The sequence below is a fragment of the Diplotaxodon limnothrissa genome, linkage group LG22 (genome assembly GCF_057381915.1).
Source record: "Diplotaxodon limnothrissa isolate DT_005_m linkage group LG22, D_limnothrissa_male_GT1.1, whole genome shotgun sequence".
Taxonomy (NCBI): domain Eukaryota; kingdom Metazoa; phylum Chordata; class Actinopteri; order Cichliformes; family Cichlidae; genus Diplotaxodon; species Diplotaxodon limnothrissa.
Genome location: NC_140616.1, coordinates 8,556,934 through 8,580,173, shown reverse-complemented (window position 1 = coordinate 8,580,173; position 23,240 = coordinate 8,556,934). Strand labels below are relative to the sequence as shown.

Sequence of the window (23,240 nt, the reverse complement as noted above, 5' to 3'; positions counted from 1 at the left end):
AGAGCAGTAATGCATTATGCTTCCCTGTGGCGTTTCATTGACTGGTCTAAATGGAACATTGGAACATTGATCGCTCTAAATGGACATTTTGCCAATATTTGACCAGTACCAGTCAACTAATAATGGTCTTTGGGTTCAGCTTGGGATCTAGGAACTAGGGTCTTTCATGGACAACAATGGGCATTATATAACTACATCAAGAAGACTGCAGACTGGGCTGTTTCAAAGGTTACAGGAAGTCACGTTAAAAATTCATAGCTTCTAAAACAGTGCCCACGCATAGCAAAGAGGGAGACCTCAGCACTGGCAAGAGGCATCAAAAGATAGCTTTCTGAAGAGTCCTTTCGTCAGCCAGGCACCAAAGTTTAAGCCTCTTTATGTCATCTGTGATCATCTCTCTGAATTAATTATTACTCTACTACAAATGATCTATCAGTGCAGATCAGATGTAGAGCATATAACCATCATCTACAGCTCTTATTACTTCTGTACTTATGTCTCCAACCTATTCCTATTCACAGTGCATATGCTTTCTTGTATGGCCTTGCTCCAAGCAGCTGAAAGCATCATGGTGATCCGTAGTTACCAGGCAACTCTGCAGAGCATTAGAGAGCATGCTCCATCCAGGTCTTGGAAATCAAAGAAAATGAAGTAGTGTGTACACAGGAATGCCCAGACTCTGACAGTAGCTCAGTCGAGCTGACAAACTCCCCTCTTCGCTCTTTCCCAAACTGTAAACAACCGATGGACTTCAGCGGGACTGGATCTGTTGATAATCACTTTTCAGACAAAGCTGTCAAGTCTGGATCCTTCCCAGAAAACTTGAGCACGACAAGGATCGTAGATGTTCAAGCTCGCTCTGCTCTGCACCGTCACACCTGTAATGAGGCTGAGCCGCAGAGAGGACACGGAGGGGTGGGTGCACCTGCCGTTTAACAGGTTAGAGTGAAGGTTATGACGTTAACAGCCTCGCTCATACTACCATGATAGGTCGGGTTTTATTTTATGACCTCTAGGCTTTGAAATGCACTAAATCGTGTGATCATCGGTGTCGACGATGCGGCAAAACATGAAAAATGAATAATCTGTATTCCCCGTTTACTCACGCACAAAATATCCAGGATGGCTGTTGGTTTGGTCCCAGGTGCACAACCGCAAAACACGGCTCTGCAGTCGTTACGTTGGCGGATACGTTCAGATTTAACCTGCTCAAACTTCGAAAGCCATCATCATCCTCATCCGCAGCGAGAGTCGCGCCTGCGTCCTGCAGTTTCCTGGTTGTGGGATGCTCAGACGCTCAGACCTGGACTGATCAGGGCTGCAGGACGAGCCGAGAGGAGGAACCAGCTCCCTCAGCCTGCAGGCAGCATGCCTCGAGCTCTGCTCGCGCGACGACACCGGCGAAGTTGTCACTGAACAACAGGCACGTTTGAGATAAGGAGGCAGATCTGATTGCGCATGTGAAAACTGAGCTCAGGTTTATAGCGGGGAGGCTGTCGGTTCGCTACGCGTTACACCCTCCACGCTGACTTTTAGTTGTGGTAATGCGGGCAAGCTCATGTGGAGCCTATGAAGGAAATATGTGACTCAAACTGTGGTTCTGAGCGGGTTCGGGTTGGGTGAAGCAATATGAGTAAAAAAAATGATGTGTGTCTCCGTTTCAGTCTGAGAGTTCTGCACTTTCCCCCAAACTTCACAGGAAATCCTTTATAATGGTGTTATTACTCAGGACGCAACGCCAGTGCTGAGCTCAGCACTTGTATGTCACGTGGAAACAGCTGTAGTGTGCTTTCATTTTAAACACCAGAGTGTGTAGCTTACAAAACTACTGTTAAGACAAAGTTTTAAAAACTGAAAGAGATTTTAATAATATTTTACAGTTAAATCAGGTTAAATGTCTGCTTGCTCCTTCGTGCACTTGCAGGTTTTCTCCAGGTATTCCTGATGCCCCACCTGGCGCCCTATCATAGCTGGGATAGGCTCCAGCCTCCCCGCTACACTGTTGGATAAGATGTTAAGAAAGTGGATGAATTAGTAAGGGTATTCCAGCTGGCATCTGACAAGAGCCCTCGTCAGTGAGGCAACAAAATGTCTCCATGACACCGGAGGACTCCCGAAACAGGGCATGAAATGTTGTAGAAGTTCCTGGAAAGACGGTGTAATTGGACCCAGTGTTTAGTCTACATGTCTAAAAACTAAAAGGCCAAACAAGAACACTCTCACAATGAATGATTTTTAATTGTTGGTAATTGATTTAGCACTTAGTAACAGTCCAAGATATTTAAAATTGTTTTATTTAATGACCTCTGCCTGCCCTTTGCACTTTGATTAAAATCCCATTAATGTGTAAAATTGCTTAATTTCATTTCCCTTTGCTTTGTTTACTCTGTCATGTTTTTCAGGTTTCTTTTTTGCTCCAAATGAGACCAGCTTGTACTGACTCACATTAAAAACTGCCCTGCTGAGCTAGTACATAATCACAACAGTGACTGATGAATGGCAGATTGCTTGTTTGTGTGGCACTACTACATTATTAGTCTCCCACTAGTAGAATGAATTACCGAGGACTCAGACCGGAGGGGTGGGAGTGACGTGCTGGCTCCGTCCCACACAGAGCCCCTTCTTGTATTCACAAATCATGCATGTCACCAGTCCGGAATACCAGCGTCTGAGCCAACTTTGTACCCATTGTGCTGAAGATTTAATCTGATCAACTGAGTGCTTCACAGAGCCGGAGAGCTCTGAGTGAGAGATGCTCCAGGTCATGTTGGAATTACTTTGGTGAATCATTTTTTGCACGTACAGCATGTCAGAACCCAATCAGTGGGGAAATAAGTCATAGAACTCCTGCAGTTATTGCAGGTTTTGGAAAACCAGGTAAACACAGAAGTAATCTAAAAGAGAGCAAACCTCGAATTTTAAGCCCTTAAAACATAAAATAAATTTTATAACACTTGATAAAAAGTAAAAGTCTTGCATTCAGGACCATTTTGTGCAAAACTAGTACCATCGAAACATCCTTTAGTACCTAAAGTAAAAGTACTTATTATGTATGATTTTATAGGAATAGATTTGATTTTATTTAATTTTACAACTGTTTAACTACTCTGGGCATCTTAATCCTCAAGAATCATAATTTATTAGTATATTAACAAAAAAAATTATGGATACAGTTTGTATCTAAAGCTTTAAAAAGTAATGGACACTGTGTCTCCAGTCAGCCACATGTCCCATAAGCACCGAGATGAGTTCACAGCAAATCCAGATGAAAAATTTTCAGAGATAAATTAGCCTTAGCTAAGACAGAAAAGTGGAGCATTTTCATTCTTTTTAGGATCCTGAAGTGTGCCATTAAACCAAAGAAAGTAGAGAAAGTGGTTCTGAAAAGGCAGGAAACCCGTCCTATGACTCCTCACCTTCTGCGTTGCCACCGTAGTCACAGTTTCCACCCCAGATTTAGGAGGTCGCTTCTTCCTCTTCCTCACTGCAGGGCATGGTGGCTCCTGTCCAATGGCTACAGACTTCTTTGCCACAACTTCCTCTGGCTGGACAGAAGCAGATTTCTCTGCCTTTTCTTTTGCCTTTTTCTTCTTCTAAAATGAGACATGTAAAATAAGATCATGTTTAATTGTTTATCATTGTTTAGCTGAGATAAAAAAGTATTTAATCAAGTATTAACACAACATCTAACATATTCAAGATAGAGTTTGTGTGCTGCTTCAGATATATCCATCATCCAACATGGAACAAAGTTCAGGTTTTACTTTCAATTAAAGGACTCATTTTTAAAGTTCACTCTCCAATTACAGATGGAAAACAGATGGTCTCGATATCTGGCACGCACTGATGACTGGGCCAGACAAAGACTTTATTTTAGACACTCATTAAGATTAGCGCTGTCAGGTAAACAAACAAGGTTTTCTTTTTCCTGCTGCTGGAATTCCCTGGCGTGAAATAAAGCCACAACATCATAATTTGTTTAACCTGAGTGGAAGAACATCCATTAGTGAATAGACATACTTTTGGAGTTGACAGGATTAATCCTGAATATCCTTCATCACGTCGCTGTATAGTCTTCTTTAGAGATGAATCTTATCTCATCTTACAGCACTCAAAGGTTTTGCAATATTTTAGGAAGGGAAATTGTGCAGATTTAACCGCAGAAATTATGTTTAACATTTGCATCGTCTAAAACAAACAAGACTTTGTTCACTATTAGAAGATCATCTGTAACCATAATGAAACTATTTAAATGTTGGAAATTGAAATGTAAAGCCACTCAGCTCTGCTGTAACCTCTGCACCACCAGCAGATGCAGGTCATGAGTGGGAGTTTTAATGGCCCTCATTCTCATGGCCTCCTAATGTGTTTTGAAGAATGCAACTGTATTGCATAAATCTTGGTTGGATCCCTCTCCACACGTGTCCACTAGTGTATCTGGTTATTATGCTTTCGCAAACAGAGACCAGCAGATAACTGACAGTAACTCCACCACAGTGCCGGGATATGTGCAGCTCTGCTTTACATAGAGAGACCTCACATGTCTCTTTGTCCATCCACTTGCTACTGCAGAAGAATATGGACCGTTGGTGGCTTGTCAGTGCCATTCAGACAAAGGACTTCACTCATGGAGCCATTTCAGAGAGGCCCTCCAGATTATCACTCACAATGACTACACAGTGCTTCTCTACTGTGTGACAACACTCATTCTGTCTGTGCCAAAACACACTGACGGAGGCCAGCAGATCTCTCAGCAGATCACAAGGCCACTTGCAGTCTACTTAGTAATGGCATCGCAGTGTGACAAGCTTCAGCTGCCAAGAGGTTAGAGTACAAAACATAGAGAGGAAGGACTGCAGAATACATTTATTGGATTTATAACATGTGAACAGCACCAATGTTGCATATTAGCTGCAGCTTCAGTGGCGTATGCAACGCTTTTAAGTAATCACTGAGTTAGGACAGTGACTTTTTTGTGCTTTAGAAAGTGCCAGCTCTGCTTGTAATTAAAGACATTCTCTTACTCACACTGCAAACATTAAATGTATCAATTGCCCTTATTACTCAGACAGAACACCAAATGCTAAAAACGTATTCACTGTTGGATGAATCACTGATGAATCATATGTTTTTGACATTAAGCTACAAAAGCTTTTTAACCCTAAATGCAGTGAGGCTCTGAGTTGGTCCACCACATTGGCTGAGGTTGAAATCACACAGCTATGACATGCAGCAGAACTGAGGTCCAGGTCATGTTTCCCAGAGGATGCACGTGTGGTTTTGAGTAGAACAATTCAACAACTGATCATTAATTTTTTTCCACTCAAGATGAAGTTCGAGACCATTCAGCTTCAAATGTAACCTGCATTTAGAGTTAATTAGTACAAGTAACATTTTAAATGAAGTTAGTAAACATGTAAAAGCTTGATGCACTGCTGTGATTACAGCATACACAATCTCACAATGGCTACATGTCTTTACGAGTATTTCGTCAGATTTAAAGGACACATATTAGAACCATAATCTTCAGGGAGTTGACTCACTTAAGTGCTACTTTTAACATCAGCAGATTTGCCAGTGTATTTCAGAACAAACAGAGGTGTAATTAAAAAGCATTAAAATGCATCCGTTTTATTTAAGTGAGTGTTTTGCACACTTGTTCTCTGGAGCAGAAATATAGTTAATTTGACCAATTACACTTGTTTATCCTGCTACTATGTGTCAAAAGGGCTGCTGTGAAAAAAAAAAAGTATCAAAGCTTTTTAATTATTCATTCTGTAAATAAGACTACTGAAAATGAGTGATGGAGCTGAGTTATATTGACATTAACCATCCCAGAAGTCAGACACATCGGGCCCCAATCTGAGCTATTTTTGGCATTTACAGCTTAGTCACTGCCCATGGAAATGTTATGTGGGACAGACATGATCCAAATGCACCTAACATTTGGCCCATATAAGGTGGACATGTGGCAGAGTTACAGCAGTCAGACCCAACCTGAATTAATGCTGCGAGTCAAGGCCAAATGCGATCCATGGAAACTGTAGATGTGGGCCTCGTTTGGGTCTTATTGGGCGTTGTTATCTTTAGGTTTAATTGACCGTGTGAAATATTTTGACGACATCTTTATGTTAAAAAAATACATGAGAAAATCTTATGGCAGATTTATGGCACATTAGACATAAAACACTAAAGCTGGAAGTTTTCCCAGACAATTTCCATAATGCTGCAAATTATATTTGACGTATACCTGTCATGGATCAGTACACTGATGAACTTGTCAAGCTCGCTGGTCTTGTCAGTTTTTCTCATCAGCAAGGGAGTTTTGATAAAGTACAAGTGAACGAGGACCCCTGAAGTCTAAGGGAGGCATTACAGGCGGACATATTTGTGAATAGATAATGAAAGCAGGGTGTTCTGAGAAAACTGCTGTGATTGAAGAGCCCTGGAGCTACTGAGAAAAATAAAGAACAACGCACAGTCACTCTTACGAGAGCTTTTCTCACCTGAGTCGGAGCTTTAGATTTGGAGGGCTTTGCCATTGCTGTTTGGAGAAAGAATACACATCTGTCACATGCACAGCTGATAAGCAAAGTTTACTATGATGTTTCAGTTCAGATGGAGCTAGTTTAAAGAATCTGAATATGAGACGATAAAAATAACCTGTGACTTCTCATGGTGGTCACAAGGTGCTTGCAGTGACATGCATGTTACCATGACTCCGCAAATCACCTCAGCTGCGTGTTGACCCTTGTCATCACATATTGTCAAATTTATAACATATCATTAAGCTCACATTACGGACTGTACAACATTAAAATGTAGTTTTACGTGCTCGGTAAAATGGAAAATTACATCTGTGGTGGATAAATTCCTCTCTTTTTAAAAAAAAAAAAAAAATTGTACTTTTGACTATGAAAGACCCATTGTATCCCTCACATGGGTAACAGCACATAAAAGTGGTAATAAGAACTGCTCCAACCACAAAAAAAGAGACAGAGCCAACACGAGCTGGCAGTTTCTGGAAAATGTGGATCCTCCCGTCTTGGAAAGGAAACACTGACAATTTACAATTACCAGACTTTGAGGGGGAAAAATGCGTTTCCACTGAGAGAGTAGTAAAAGCGAGCCTGACTTGAACTTGAAGAGTCACAGTAAGCAGCCATGTCAGTTGTAAACCTATCACAGGCCTCCACACACCCACAGAGGGTGAAGGGGTGGGGATCAAGGGCCCACCTACCTGCCAGGTACCTCTCCAGAGAGGGCGATGAGCTATGGTTCCAGCTGTAGCAGCAGAAGGACAAGAACCAGACGAGGAGGGTAGCCAGTACCAGACCTAGGACCCAGAGGAGCCGGGCCACAGCTGGGTTACTGGCAGCCCAGGTTGTCGAGATATCCATGCTGAAGGCTGCTGATCACACTGATTGCCACCAGAAGAGCCTAACTATCTATGCAGTCTAAATCCAGCAGTGTGACAGCAGCAGAGCTCATGGGTGTGCTGCAATTGGCCAGTTTGTGTCCTCTCGGGGCAGCCACTGTGCCTACAGCAGCAGCAGCAAACACAGATGGATACCAGCTGTTCCACAAGGAGCCGGCTCAGACCTCAGCCCACGTCAGCTCTGTGTGTGTGTTAGCTTGTGTCTGTTGTGTTTTACTGAGTCCTGGAAAAGTGTGAGAGTGTGTGTGGGTAAGAAAAACAGTTTGGAGGAGTGGCTAAGAGCTGCCGCAGCAGCTAGCTTCACTGTGAGCCACTCCCTTAGAAGGGATCCTCACACAAAGTGACTGAAACAGAGGGTCAACTGAGAAATGCACTCGAGGTGGTTTCACATTTTTCCTTGAATACCTGCCAGCTGAAACTTGTGTAATTACAGGGTAGAGTCACATTCTGACACTAGACGGTGTTATAAAGGTGATCTTGTGCTGCAGCCGCACTTCCATTTCTTCACACAACATCTAACCTGCACAGTAAGATCCAGATTATCTCTCACCGATAGTAACAAAGCAAAAAGACACAACACACGTTAATTAAATAGAACCAGTCACCCAACCAGTTTTAAAGGAACCCACGTCCTTACATAGAAGTTTCTAAAGTAAAGTACTGAAGACTGGTTTTACAGGGCATTTACACACCGCAAATATTTACTGAGGATGTGCTATCTTGAAGTAGTTATTACTGTGTCATTCAATCTTTAGAAAAAGGTGCGGTTCAACAATAACTGCACGAGCAGAAACAAAAACGCCGCATGTTAGGATTAATAGAAACACACGAACTGAAAATGATCCAAGGCTGCACCTGACGCTTAACCTTATGAGAGATTTTCCTCTAACAGCGAGTGTTTGCAAAAGTTACAAGTTTCATTCATTTGTCAGCAAATCATAGAAACTCAAAATTAAAGTCATTGCAGTCTTACAGATGTGCAACTTTTGAAATGTTACCACTGTCTGCAGATCTGCAAGCATCAAACGAAAAGTAAACCAACTGTGCCATCTAGTGGCTGAAAGACGACATAGGACATCAATAAAGGGGGGCAGAAATCTTTAATGTAAACTGTCATGTAGGTTTTTAGATGATTACTTTCAGAGTGCAAGGAAATAAGCTTCATCTTAAAAAACAAATAAAAATAAATCTACTCATAGCAGATTATAAATAGGTTATCATGTAACATCTTGAGTGTCAATAAGCTGCCTCGCTTCATTGCTTTTATTGTTCAATGACAGGCAGTTAAATAAAAACGGTGGATAAACTGACAAATCTGTCAATAAAAAGCTTCAATAACATCCCGAGAGGCTTCCGAATCTTCCTGATGCTCGTTTCAGCTCGTGCTCAGTAGAAGCCGGAGTCCTGAGCAGCCCAGTTTGGTGTCTGAGGAAATGACACAAAAAAAACACATCAAAAAGAGAACAAACACAAAGGTAACAAGAAATTTGTTCCAAATTAGGAACCATCATAATAAAAAATACCTGCCAGCTATTCTGTCAAACTGACTGACAGCTGGGAAAAAAGTTCACATTAAAATAATAAAATCTTACAAAAACTACTGAAGTACTGCAAAATTAAAAAAGGAAAAGAAAACCAGGAGCCATAATTATAACGAACTGAGACAAATACAATGAGATATATGCTCCTGTTTTTCCACATTTATCCACCAGAGGGCAGTAGCATGAAGGAAAAGCGTCTGACACATGATTAGGCAGGTGAGACACATTTGTATCTTTAAATACAAACACAAACGTTTGCATTTTAAATTGTGTTTTAATTCACTTGTCCCACAGACGAGTGATCATGCTTACTGTTATCCTGCACAGATAAAAATCCTGCAGTATTCACTCAGGCTTGAATAAAATACTGAATAGAAATGATGGTTTGCTGCCAGCGTTACAATCAAATGCTGTCATGATGTTTGCAAGAAAATTTAGTTTTCTTAACTTTGTTGTTGGACCAAACAGAAATGCTTCACTGTGCTGTTCATTTTGTCTTCCAGCAACAACAAACACGACCAATGGGTGACATCTTTTAATCCCTGTGCAAAGTCCTCAGATTACCTCGTTCCTGCTGCTGTGTGCCATCTTTTTCTCAATGTTCATCGCCAACATCTGGCTGCGGAAGGACAAGCTCTTGGTCTTCTCGATCACCTGTTGGTACGGCGACACTGCGTTGTTGCCCATCACGACGTGACCCTGAGAAACACTCGCAGGAATTAATATTTCCCCCCTCAAGGATTGATTTTAAAGTACTTCAAAAATAGCGCTCTGACAAGCAAATAAATACACAGTGTTACTACTCAAATCAGCAGTCATGGCTGTTTACGCTCAGTGATTTGAAGCTCATCTGGATCAGCGAATGCAGAGCCTCACCAGTTTTGAGTCGATCTTGGCATCAAGTCTGGCGTTACGGATGAGGTTGACGATCCACCTCTCCGCCTCCTCAGGCGTCATGTTGAGTTTGTCTGCCAGCATGCTGGGAGGAGAGAGTGAAAGAGGACGAGGCGTTTCATTTCAGTAAATATCCTCTGGTTAAATGCAAAAGTCTGCTTTTGAATATACTTTAAAAAGAACAAGGACACGAGGTTAAAAAAAACAAAGTAAATAAATATGGGAGCACAGAGGTCAAACAAGTTCAGAATATGAATCAACTGGGCACAAAAAGTTTACAGATCTTGTAGGTTTAAAAAAATAAAACTTTTCCTCTAAAAGCAATTATAACTTCAGAAATAAAGACACTGCATAAAAAACCCTGACATACTTGATGCTGATGCACTGATGAATGCGGCAAAAGGTTTCAAAGATGAAGAGTCGGGCATTCTCGATGAAGTCCTCCAGACAAGCGACCAGAAAGAAGTCGTTCACAAGAACCTGACAGGGACAAAAACACCAGAGTGGTGAGCATCCATCAGGGTTTATACATACCAGGAACAAACAGAAGACCGAATGTTCTACAAATGAGCAATTTTTAGTTCCCCTCTGCCAAATACAGGGTTTGCTTTTCAGCAAGGAAATAACTACATTTCTGCCCCGAAAGATTACAACCCTCACCCTGCAGTGCTGAAAAGGTGCGTATATTCAGAGCATAATAATACCACCACATGGCAGCCACACATTATGTGCAGGCAAATATTTTCTGTGATTTAGATCTTCAGCTACTGGTTATTCAAACCTGCATATTAAAATATCTCAGTGAAAACCATCCAAGTAACGATGCAGCACACATTTCTACAGAGGCTTTTTTTGTATAATCACACAGGGCTGTCAGAACTCGCAGCTGAAGTAAGTAATGCTTTTATATTTACAGCAGACAGCAGTGGATGGCAAATTTCTATTAAAAACGAAATAAAAGGGAAATAAAAACACAAAAGGAGCATTACAAAAGTAATTAGCTCAGGTTGTACGTAGCGCACTGAATCAACTCCACACTTTCACAGTAAACTCTGCAGACGCCACATTTACACATTTAAGTCCTGCTTTCTTTCATTTAGTGCCTCAGAGCTGTTTGATCTGCTGGTCTGTCTGCTATCGACTGATGAAGCTGTGGATGGTGCTTGTCCAAGCAATATTTAAGACCGTTTAAAGAACCGCTTAATACAGAAGTTGTGTCCTGTGTTGATCACTACAGACTTATTTGGGAAATTCTGTCAAGCATTTCTTTGACTTGAGGTTATGACAGCAATGCATCAGAGCTGGTAAAGCAGAGTCTTTACTAAAAACTAACCACTCACAACAACACTGGTTAAGATTTATAGAATCTCATTCTTGCAGCTACGTACGGTACACAGTATTTAACTCCATCGTCATGACTAAATTTAACCCACATGGACATTCGGCCCTTTTAACCATCACTGGAGAGCACAAAACAGTTTTTTAAAACCTACCAACATCATTCAAATCCCTAATGATTAGAAATCTGTCACTAAACAGAGTACTACTAGGCTGCGACTGCATTTCTACAAAAATAAAAGCGGCAGCGCAGAGGAAGGATGTTTGAGCGATCTCAAACTTCCAAGAGTTTAGATTTATGAACACACCGATGACAGACAGATGATATTGTGGTTTCATTTCGCAAACAGCTGTTGTGTAATAAATTAAGTCACTCACCACTTCAGCCACACTGAAGCAGCTTGCTAGCTCACTGATTGTTTTCATATTTCATAGAGGACACGAAGCAGGGCCGTGCAGACATCAACTACTTCCTGTCAATCAAGTTCTCAACAAGACTTTAATCCTCAAACTGCACACCGCAAAACAAAAGCAATCATGTTTATACAGTAATTAAGACAAGTTTTTGATCTCCAGAGAAAGAAAAATTAAAAATGTAAATTTATATCCTCTTGAGTGTTACAAACCAACAGAATCCATGACAACAGACTTTCTTAATGAACTATCTTCATTCTTCCATCATTGCGCTCACTCTGCGTATCTGACAGGATAGTTGAAGGCTTTGCCAGCGCTGCATAATTTATACAAGAGGGGTTAAAAGCGAATTGATGAGAGTGCTTCGAGAATGTGCAAAGTGGTCCCCGAGCACAACTGCAAAATAGAAGTCAAGGGTTTTTAAAGAGAAGGCAACCGAGTCCGAAATCTGACAGCTGTTCCGCTTTGAAAATCAAACTGAATAAAAGTAAGAGCCAGCAAATCAGGCCAGACATGGATTTGCTTGGGTTGAATAGCTGCAAAGTTAAATGCCTGGGACTCAGGAGATCACAGCACCAAGGCTGAGGGGGGCTTCATATCACCCCTCAGTCCCAGCTGACAGCCAACTTTTGTGGGGCGATTTAGGCCTGTGCACGATGACAAAAGCACACCGTCAAAGACGAAAAACTGAACGAGGACGCTCAGGATGCTTTTCTTACCGACTCGCACTCCCTCAGCTTCTTCTGTGCGCTGTCGAAGTCGAAGTTCACGTAGAGACACTCCACAAACTCCGTGATTGGGTCCTTGTATGTGTAGGACTCCTTCAGGCGTGAGAGAGAAGCCATCATGTTGATTAAGTCCTCAAGGCACATTTGAAATAATTACTATAATCAACAGTTTCTCGGTCTTACCTGTTGAATGACTTTCACCAAGTCCTTGAGAACTTGCCTGCGCTTTCGTACATCTTTGTTGGTGATGACTGCGGTTGTGAGATATCGCAGGATATGCGGGCACATTGTCTGGATGGCATTCAGGTATCTGAAAAGCACAAAGGCAGCACGGAGCCAGACAAAAGTTATTCTTCACAATTAAATTGGTAGTATCAGCAGTCATTATATTTCAAAAAAGAACCAAGAAAATGCATTCACATAAAGAGAAACTGATAATACAAAAGTAAGGTGGCAGTCAAACTAGTAATATCTTCAATAATGTTCAAAGGTTTAAAAAATGATGTCCAAATGTCCTTGAGGATGGAACATCCAACATAAGCAGATGACCGCATCAGTGGCCTGAGCACAAGCCTGGCATTATATTAGAAAGATGACTGTTCTGTGATATAACTGATTATACAGTGACTCACTGAGGCTGGTAGAGGAAGAGCTCGATTATGTTGTCCCTGCCTTTCGGATGGTTGAAGAACACAAAGAGGGACCAGTGAATGAGCCAGGTCCTCTGCTGGAGTGACTGGAGTGGAGAGCTCACAGACTGAAAGGAAACACAACAAAAAACATGAGAAAATGTGACATCAGGCCGGGGTTTCCCGCAGCATACGGCAAACACAACCACACGCCAGGCATCAGCACAGCTTGGTCTGTATACCAGGGATTATTTTTGCCACTATAAACCTAAAACCAACAACTACACAGGAGTTTAAAAAGAAGAACATGAAAAAACATCCTAGAAGATGCACATATGGTATACATGTGAAAATCCCTGGGGACTTCCTTCTGGAGTTATCACTTTCACAAGATTTTCAGAAAGGTTGACCTTCGACCCCAAACTTGAGATCGGGTCACTGAAATTCGACTCTTCCAAGATTAGTAGATGCACCTACGGTATCAATTTTAAAATCCCACACGGCCTTATTGTCAAGTTATTGCATTCACAAACTTCTCCCATCTGCGTTTTACGGCTGAGAGAGAAAAAGCTGAAAACAGGCAAATGCTCTGACTTCACACGGTTTTATCTGTCCGCCAATACCCATCAAGTAGTGTGCGCTAATGAATGTGGGGAAAAAGCATTCATTGCTGCCTGCAAGCAGCATTAAATGTGACTCAGTAAGTTAGTTTCTATTCATGATGAAAGTGAGAAATCAGGTGTACCGTCCTCCCTTCTAAAGCTGGGCTACAGTAGCTGAAGGCCTGGATTTTACTCTGTTGTGGACACGAAAAGCTGGAGACCTGACGTCTGAGTAGTCATTCCTCTTATACTTCTTTAAAGTTTACTGTCTGTTCCCATGCATGGTTGGTGTACTGTAATATGAACAAGTCACAAAAAACAGGCAGACACGCAGACGTCTGTGTGGACCCTCACGCTCACTGTCAGATGCTGAAATTTATGTCACAGGGACCCAAGCAAACCCAAGGGTAAAACACACTTTAATCATGCTTAACCAGGATTTGGTGCTTTCTTATTTTATATTCACATAAACGTGGAAAACAAACCACCAGGAAACTCTTTCTATGGCCTCTCATGAACAGCATGGTTGGCCAGAGCTTTTAAGCTTTGCTGCCAGTGTGACTCAAGATTCACAAAACTGAGGCCTCGGTCACACTACAGCCCCTTTTCCATTAGTACCTACTTGGATCGACGCACCGCGGTTCATCATAGTTTTCAGGGTTTTAGGTCACAGTACCTGCTACCAAAACCTGCTCAGCTGGGGCTCCAAGTGATCCGAGCAGATACTAAAAATGTAACATTGATGTGCCACTGATTGGCTGGTCAGTTAGTCAATGAATCGTGGGAGCATTGCATTCACAAAAATCGAAACCGCCATTTTTGAAACCCAGCAACGAGTGAAATGCTACAAAAAACAATGGCGTGGTCCCAAGTCTTACGAAAAGCCACAGACCGAGCAGCAGGTATATCGTCGCCTTGACATCCACCTTTGTTGTAGCGTTTTCTATATCGACCACAGGTTGGCAACCTGTCTGTGTGACTGGGGGCTTTAATTCATCACCAGCGTTTGACACAAATGTTTGCCGATCAGAAAAGCATCTTAATGCACTTTAAAAAACAAAACAAAAAAACAAACAAAGTTATGCAACTTTTTTGAGCACACCAGAGAAGTGGATGTGCACCTCAAACAATCTCTTTAATTATTTTCTTACATTGTTGTCGATAGTTTCCCTTAGACGAGTGAGATCCTCCATGGCTGCTTCCCAGTTCTGCATCAGGATCTCAGAAGCCAATTTTCCCCACAGGGAGCTCAGTGCGTTCCTGTCTGTTGAGGGGACCTGAGCAGATAGCAACAAGTTATCAAACCACACCAAGTGCTGTTTAAGAAAAATTAAAGGCATCCAACTTCATATTTACTACACAGTGTATAAGTTCACATCTTACCAAGACGCGGAAGAAGTAGAGGTATTCTGCAGCCCCAGAGTAGTTACCGCATTCATACTGGAACTTGGCGTACTTGTAAAGAGTATCCAGATATTCTTGACGAAACTAGGAAGTAAAATATAGGCGATTAAAATGGAAGCTACATTTCACTGAGTTCTTCCATCAGTACCTGTACGATAATAAAACTGTCTTGAAGCATAATCAGTGAACTTGGTAATAAAATCCCCCAAAGTTGATTCTGTTAACCTGCGTTTTCACTCAATTCAAACTAACGTCTTCAGTCTCAGATGATTTCCCACAGCCTTATAAACAATGCTGCTGAATAACGACAGAAACCAGCACCACTGCTCGTTAGCTGAGACCAAAGAAGCCTCTTGGATGAGCGATGAAATCTAAATGAACAAAATCAACTTTTGGGATAAAACTGTCATTTTTAAAAAGGTATAACATCAAGTGAGGATGTGTGTAAGTAGTCAATTAAATGCTTAAATGCTGAGTAATGGTTGAAATTGCCTTTACATACAGGCACAATATTCATAATGTTTAACATTGTCTCATTTATTCTGTTTTCAGACTACTAGAGTTATCATCTGATCTTGTTTTTCTCCTGTTTAACTAGTCGATTATACATCCTCTTGATTCAGGCTAAAATGAAAATTATATTAAGTCTACAGCTGTGCAGTACAGTGAAATCAATGCTGCATGTTTAAAAAAGTGCTACCATCAATTTCCTCTCTAAGAAATCTGACAGGGAGAGGCTGGAAAGCTGACAGCAAGTGGCTGATTAGTGAATGTGGCAGCATCTTTCATCTTTTTTAGTAAAACAAAGCCCTCCCCTCCCTGACAACAAGCCCCCTTTTCTAATGCACACGATGTGGACAATGCTGGCATGCACTGACTAGTCGGTAATAAGAACTGTAATTTATCTGTACATTAGATTAAAAGACTAAAATTAAGGAAAGAAATTAATTAGAAATCAACAAGTATTTACTCTGATTTTTGAATTAGTAATGAGCACACTGGTGCATCATGTTTGATGTTTAAGGATTCACAGATTTGGATAACAGTCCTGCTGGCTCACCGTGACAGCTGGTTGTTATGGAAACTAAAGCACACATCTAGCTCCCAACTTCCAAGATTAAAATGCAGTGCACCTTTTACCAAATATGAAACACATTGTGCATACACAGCTAACATTTAAATACTCACATTGTGCTTTTCTGACAGATAGTCAAACAGCATCCTCCCATCCCTGGTGAAGATTAAAACAAACAGATGAGATGATGTCAAACAGCTAGACGACTTTCACAGATCACATAAATAAAAATCACAAGAGTAATCTGATCAGAGCTGCAGTGAAGAATGGACAAGGCTTCTGAGAGAGATGAATTTTTCTGACCTCGTGGACTGCATCTGTCGAGTGGTCTCCGGGTCTTCAAACATCTTGACGATTGGCTCCGTCTCTGACTGGAGCTGCTTCAGCTGGGCCACTACAGTACTTCTCTTCTCCCTTAAAGCTGAAGCAGAACAATAAAACACATCAAAAACAAATCAGCAGCAGGTAGACAGATTTACTTTGGCTGAAAACAAATAAATGAATGCAGGACACTACAAAACCAAAGCAAAACGTTCCCTTTAAATGTAACTTAAAAATAACTTTAACCACCTAAGTTCATATTATGTTACTAATATTTCATGATCTCTTAACTCTAAACTGTCCAAGTGTGATTCATCAGTAGTTGGACAGTAATTAAAGTTACACTACAAAGGTCTGGCTTCTATGCTAAACTTTGCTTAAACTTAAAGATTAAGGAAACAATACATAAGATAAGATGGTTTTCTCCTAGATCAAAAGGGGCCTTTGGGGTTGACCAAACACATAACAATGGTTGGTTCCCGTATAGTTAAAGTAAAGAGTTTGTGTTACCATAAAGCACATTACTGTAACCCATTTAAATAACTAAAATGCATTTAAGCTTTACTAAATTAAACCTGGCTCAATTATTTAAGTGGAAAATCAAGATCGCTTTGTTTTATTCACAAGAAAACTCTGTATAACTACGGAAAAACCATTGCTAGCTTAAAGAGTCTGTAACCCATCTGTGGTGAGAGGCATTGTGAACAAATCAAATGCGTCTGTGGTACAACATTTCTTACTGTGTTGTAACAAAGCAAAGTGTTGAGTTGTTTTCTTACAGTGTGGGATTTCCTTGTCCGGATACAGATTTTTGTACACATCCATGGCGAAATCCACCATGTTTGTGTCGCTGAGTAGGTCCAGCTTTCCCTGGAGGAGTTCCTTCTCATTGTAGATCTGTTACAACAACACACATATTCACAGGATTGGTTCCCTTTGAAACGCGAATTCAAATAATGAAACGCCGGATTATCACAGCAGACACGTGAATGGGGTTCCTCCCATTCAGTCAGCTGTTATGCTATGTGCTCACTATAGTCGCTAAGCTATAAGTTAACACGCGGGGTAACAATCATAAGCCAGTTACCTACTGCATGCCTGTTTTATACATTTTCTAACCACTTATGGTGTCGCCAACTAGCATTAAAACAATAATCTGGTTATAAAGGACTAAAGTGTATACCCAGTTGCAAACTAGCTGTTAGCTGCTAGATGACCGGCTATCTAACGTGACTGTTAGCCAGTTAGCTCGCTAGGTCGCATCGCTGCCGGCCACAATCATATTTCACCCTATAAACCCCGCCAATAAACAACTGCATTTTACTTTTACACATATCACGCAAAAACCTCCATACCTCTTTCACAGACAAGAACTCCAGCAAAGGGAAAACCAAATGCCGGTCCAGAAAATGTGCAATCTTGGTGGTGAGATCGTACTCTGCCATCTTGACTGGCTTCAAAAGCAAACTTTATTAACAAAAGAGCGACAACAAGGCTCTGCTAGAGAAACTCAGAGCCCCGCCCCGACCTTGAGACCGCTAAAGCGACGTCATCACATTTCCGGTGAGCGCTTCATTCATTTTGGCTCCTTAGTCCAGCTATCTATCTATTCATCTATCCTTGCCTGTCTTCATTTGGTTAACCATTAATTAAATAGCCATTAATTAAATTATATAAAAATAATTTAATGTTGACTTTTAAGCCCGCTCTGTGCTCGCAACAAAATATAGTTGAGATTTTCTGCCACTGTGCGCCCCCGGTTGTGACCTGAGGTCCTCGACCAAGGCTCTGGTGGCCATCCCACAGTCTGGGCTGAGAACCAAGCAGGCTTTTCCTGTCAGGACACCCACTCTCTGCAACAACATCCCTGAGGAGATCAACAAGCTCACTATCAACTTTTAAATCCATCTTAAAGACATATTTTAATAACCAGACTTACTATTCTGCTAGTGAGTTTTTAAAAGTTCTTAATTTTTATTTGTTTTAAATTTTTGTCTTTGATTTCCACTTTTCTTTCCCTCTGTTTCAGCATTCCCAGCCCTAATGTTGTTTCACTTTTATCTCTTCTTAAATATTTTATGTGTTGTTTGTTGAAGCACTTTGTAACTTTGTTTAGATTTTTTTATTTTAATTGGTAAGAAAAAGTCATGAAAGACATTAGCAAAGTTGTAAGTGCACATACTGTAAAAATTAGGTAAATGAGAGAAAAAAGGTTAAAAATTAAAAGAAGAAAAAAAACCTCTTTATCCACAGACAAATGGCAACAGGTAAAAAACAAACAACAACAATGAATGGGCTCATTAAAAACAAACAAACAAATGACTAAAATTGGTCTGCTCTTCTTTTTCATTATCTAACTAAGATCAAATTATTCTCATATTTGCCTAATGAATACTCCAAATCAGCCTAAGCAAACCATTGGCAGGTCAAAAGATAATTCCTGTCAGTGATAATTAGATGTTCTGCTTAAGATCATTGGGCACTTGCATTCTTAAATCTGAAACATATTACCTACCTAAATATTGCTGTACACCAAATGCTCCCTAGTGAGATGTAATATGCAGTCAAATATTTAATCAGTAGTCTTCCCAGCGGGTCACAGTTTATTACAAGATAGATATCTGGAGTCCCTGCTGATCCTATCTACTCAGCTCAGTTTTTAGTTTGTATTCTGAGGTTGCATAATGTTTTCTGGAGCAAGAAATATCAAAGAATCCACCTCATATAGCTCTGATAATGTCACCGTGTCTCTGTAAGTAATCCAACCACATGAATGCACGATTGGTTTCCGAGCTCAAGCTGTGTGCTGGTCTGTGTTATTACAGATTCAGATGGTTATCCCCTGTAGCTGTTAGGCAAACTCCAGACAACCTGAAACATGATGCACTAAATGTTTCTGACTTGGCACGAGGTAAAGACACCTTTCAAATAAGTAAAACTACAAGAAAAAAAAACATCTTTTTTATTGTTGAATTGTGAGTGACTGTGTTTTTCACATTTTTAGAGAAGCACTGGGCTTAATCTGAAAGGGTGTTCATTTAATGTATTCTGAAACATTTTGGAGTCTTTGTGCTCCGTGTACATGCAGGCAACCAGAATGAGTCTCTGCTGTTTTACTGACCCCCCCGAGGTCAGAAAAGGGGCCGGTTAGGCAAGTAGCAGCTGTCACCACAGCCGGGACTGTGATATCAGAAATGTGGGTCATTGAGTTCATCAGCATCAGTTAATGAGCAGGAAAAAAAAGCACTCCTCAGCCCACCGGGGTTGTTACCAGCTCGAACCAGCTCTCATCAAGTCAATACTCATGGAGGAAGATCCGTTCTCTTCAGGGAGGAAGTATTGGTTGTATCCTGAGTCAGATGTTTTGTAGGAGCAGAGGAGGGTTGATTGCACACCTCTGAGCCTCTGAGGCTGCCAGAAAACCAATGATGAGGGAAAGATGGCTCAGCCCGAAGCCAACGTGAGTTCATTTATCTCAATACAAGAGATCAAGGAGCATAAAAAAGGTCTTAGTAATCAAAAATGTTCAAATCTCACTATTACTACGTCATGATCCCTGGCAACCTATAGAGGATGCATATAAATGGTCGAAAAACTATAGCTGATGACCCAAAATGCACAAATTGAACAAAATAAAACTCAAATCAAATCAGAAATAATGTGAAATTTGGAGGAAAGAGTGTGCTTTTCGGTCTGTCTTTGTTAGCATGTGATGGACTGGCGGCCGGTTGCTGCTTATAAGATAACACGTCTGACACACCGACCAAACAAGAGCAAATTTACTTTAAGTCTTGTTGCCCTCCAGAGCACCGTTTCAAGGAAATGTGTCCTTCGACCCATAAAATAGAGACAAAATGTTGTGCATTATCAGGTTTTCAGGTTTAAACTTCCTCCCACCTGGGCTTGACTACTCACACACTCACAATAACAGTAAAAGCATCTTCACGTTTATGTGCTTAATCATTGCTGTTTAATATTTGGTAGTAAATCAAACAGTAGGCTGGACATGTTTTACTTTCTGGTGCAATAGAAGAAAAATCAGATAATCATAATCAAGTCTTATGTCATCCACCGTAAAGCAGGGACGTCCTTAACAATTTTTATGAAAATTCATAGAGCATTTATTCCAGTATGGCGTCTAAGCCTCAGTGGAGGAGGGTTCTGGGCTTAAACCCAGGCAGGGCTCGCCTGTGTGTCCATGTTTGCTACTGAAACGTATGCTTTACTAATGTTGCCTTGGTCCAGGATTCCTGTGAAAAACAGAGATTAAAATCTTAATTTTAAGAGATTCGCTTCCTGGTAACAAATTTATTGAGGCATTTTATCCTCGACTGAAGTAATGGCAATGGCCTGTATTTGTATAGCGCTTTACTAGTCCATAAGGACCCCAAAGCGCTTTACACAACCAGTCATCCACCCATTCACACACACAGTCACACACTGGTGATGGCAAGCTACATTGTAGCCACAGCCACCCTGGGGCGCACTGAAGTGGTGAAATGATCAACAGACTAAAACGAGCAAACATATTTTTTTATGGTGGAGGCAAACATTCGCAATTTGGCTTTTGGAGCTTCTTGGAGAGACTCACTTTTTTCTGTTATATGCTATCTAAAGCTCATTTTGCTATTCGAGGTAGTGAAACTCTTTCCTTGGTGTGTCTGCACAGATACAGTTAAGAGTTAAATGGAGACAGAAAAAGCTGCATATGTAAAACTTTCAAAAAGTGCTCTCTCATCACTTTGCAGCTCTCTCTATTTTCTCAGAGGCCACAGGTCAGCAAAGACATTTTCATTGGCTTTTCACTACCAAGGCAATGAATTCCCACATGAGATCTGCATGGAAGAGGCTGTGCATGCCTTACTGTCGTACATAAAAAGCCGAGACTGAAGGAAACCACTTTCTTGATGGCAAGCATCCCCCCCCCCTTTCTCTCTGTCCATCTTAGAGGCCAAGACATATCCCAGATTTGATCTCAGTGGCTGGCAGCCTTCCATTTCCACTTCTTTTTATGAGAACAAGAGCCAGCTGGCTGTGGTGCACTTCGCAGAAGAAGCCAAGGATTTAATAAAGACATAAGAGACACAAATTAAACTGATTAATGAGAGACAAAAGTAGCTTTCTATAAAAGATGTAATATTGTATGTCATATCCGCCCTTGGATGGCAATTCAAATTCAGTGATGCCCTCCTATGAGATTTACTATGTCCTCTACCAGGTGGCATACTGCACCACTGCTCTAAGGAGCCCATCAGGACCACAAGCATTACAGTCAAAGAATTTCCATGGTCTGATATTAAAGTAGTGGAAATAAAATAGCAAGATGAACAGTCTGTCACGGGGATGCTCGCCTCCCCCTGAACATCAACTTCCAATTCAGTTTCCACACAGTTTCACTGCTAACACAGTCTGCTGGGTGATGTTTACTCGTGCATTGGTAAGAAACAAGCCCAGTGATGGCTTGTGGCTTGTTAGGTGCACTTGCTGTGCTGCAGTCACCAGGCAACAGTGGTGAGACACTTCCTCACACTGCCCAGCCCTGTAAATACAAGATTTAAGTGACACTAAAGACAAAATAGAAAGAGCTGCTTGATTATTATTATTTACAATCACACTACTCCCTCATTTTAAGCAATTCTACCAAGAAAAACAAGCTAATATGTGGTTAGGGTCCCTCAGTTTTTCCCCCTGTGCGTTTGTGGCTGGAAGTCGACTATAATAGAAGAAAATGAGCAGTTACCTCTGAAAAGTGGCCTGAATAAACTCCCCCCCAACAACCCGATGCACCACAATCTGTGCAATAAATATGAATATGCCATTCTAAACGAGCAAAAATTCAAGGGGCACATAAGAGCCATCTTAGAACCTCGTGAAGCATCTATCGGCTGATGAATCTTATAATTTCGAGTGAGGCAATCTATAGCTACAGCTTTAAATGACGCATTGATTAGCAAAACAGACAGGGTTGGTAACTCTCTACTTACAAAAAAAAGCAATTTAAATGTAAAAGCTCACTTTAATGCTGGTACAATGTTCCAGACCACCAGCTGGAACATGTGCCTCTCTGGTTACAGGAGTGCACACGCAGGAAAAAGTCCCGCAGACTTCTAACACACTAAAAATAATTTACTATTAGCTTCTCCCCTCTGGAAGGAGTCATAGAGCCCAGCTCAGTGTGCCAAAATGTTCCATATACCGGCAAACTTATGAAGATTTTAATCAGCCAAGAGACGGTGGGAAGCAATTTTAGTAAAATAACACTGCAACAATTATTGATGTCTGGTGTACTGGAGGTGGATAAAAGTCACTTTTATTGTTCCTTATAAAATAATAACAATGATTACGATACATTTTGAAACGCTTGTATGTTGTGTTACATTTTGAAACGATTAGGCTCGGCTTGGTACGCTTGGCTTCTTATAATCTCTTGGCACAGCAAAACACGTCTCCATTCTTCATACAGAGTGCAGCTGGTAGTTGTTGATATCACACTACATCTGTTGGTCGGAAAATGTTAAGCTGATTTCAAATTCGGAGGTTTGGACAAATATCAATCCACCCCAATTCAAAATACTAAAGTTAAGAAGAAAAATCAGGTCGAATGTGACTCATATTAAATCATATATTTAGTTTTGAAACATAGTGTAAGTGCTGTACATAAAGTCCTTCCAGTGTGGTCTAAGAACTGGTAGGCAATCAACTCATATTAGATGAGAATCTTTTAATTTCTTTCCAAGAAAGGTGCTCTAGTCTCCAAAACAGAAGGTTAGGGTTAAAGTAGCTAGGGTTATACCTCAAAATCTTTTTAAATACAGGCACATAAAAGCAGCTCTGTATATATTGAAGACACTCTCAT

General features: G+C 40.9%; 1 protein-coding gene across 1 annotated transcript; it reads right to left on the bottom strand.

Moving 5' to 3' along the window:
• Positions 1–8,534: 8,534 nt before the first annotated feature.
• eif3eb (eukaryotic translation initiation factor 3, subunit E, b) lies at positions 8,535–17,833 on the bottom strand. The gene is made up of 13 exons (XM_085347023.1): positions 17,740–17,833; positions 17,164–17,281; positions 16,367–16,484; positions 16,177–16,219; positions 14,968–15,072; positions 14,736–14,861; positions 12,986–13,110; positions 12,537–12,663; positions 12,345–12,446; positions 10,244–10,353; positions 9,856–9,958; positions 9,544–9,678; positions 8,535–8,863 (listed from the first exon to the last, which is right to left on the bottom strand). Exons 1-13 carry the CDS (start codon positions 17,827–17,829, stop codon positions 8,825–8,827), a joined length of 1,341 nt encoding a protein of 446 aa, XP_085203149.1. The 5' UTR covers positions 17,830–17,833; the 3' UTR covers positions 8,535–8,824.
• Positions 17,834–23,240: the final 5,407 nt, after the last annotated feature.

Excerpts from the sequence above, each read along its gene's own strand:
- eif3eb (XM_085347023.1), bottom strand. The coding sequence starts at position 17,829 with ATGGCAGAGTACGATCTCACCACCAAGATTGCACATTTTCTGGACCGG. Across the intron at positions 15,073-16,176 it reads ATCTGTCAGAAAAGCACAAT|TTTCGTCAAGAATATCTGGA; the intron begins GTGAGTATTTAA and ends TTTACTTCCTAG. Across the intron at positions 9,959-10,243 it reads CATCAGTGCATCAGCATCAA|CATGCTGGCAGACAAACTCA; the intron begins GTATGTCAGGGT and ends CTCTCCTCCCAG.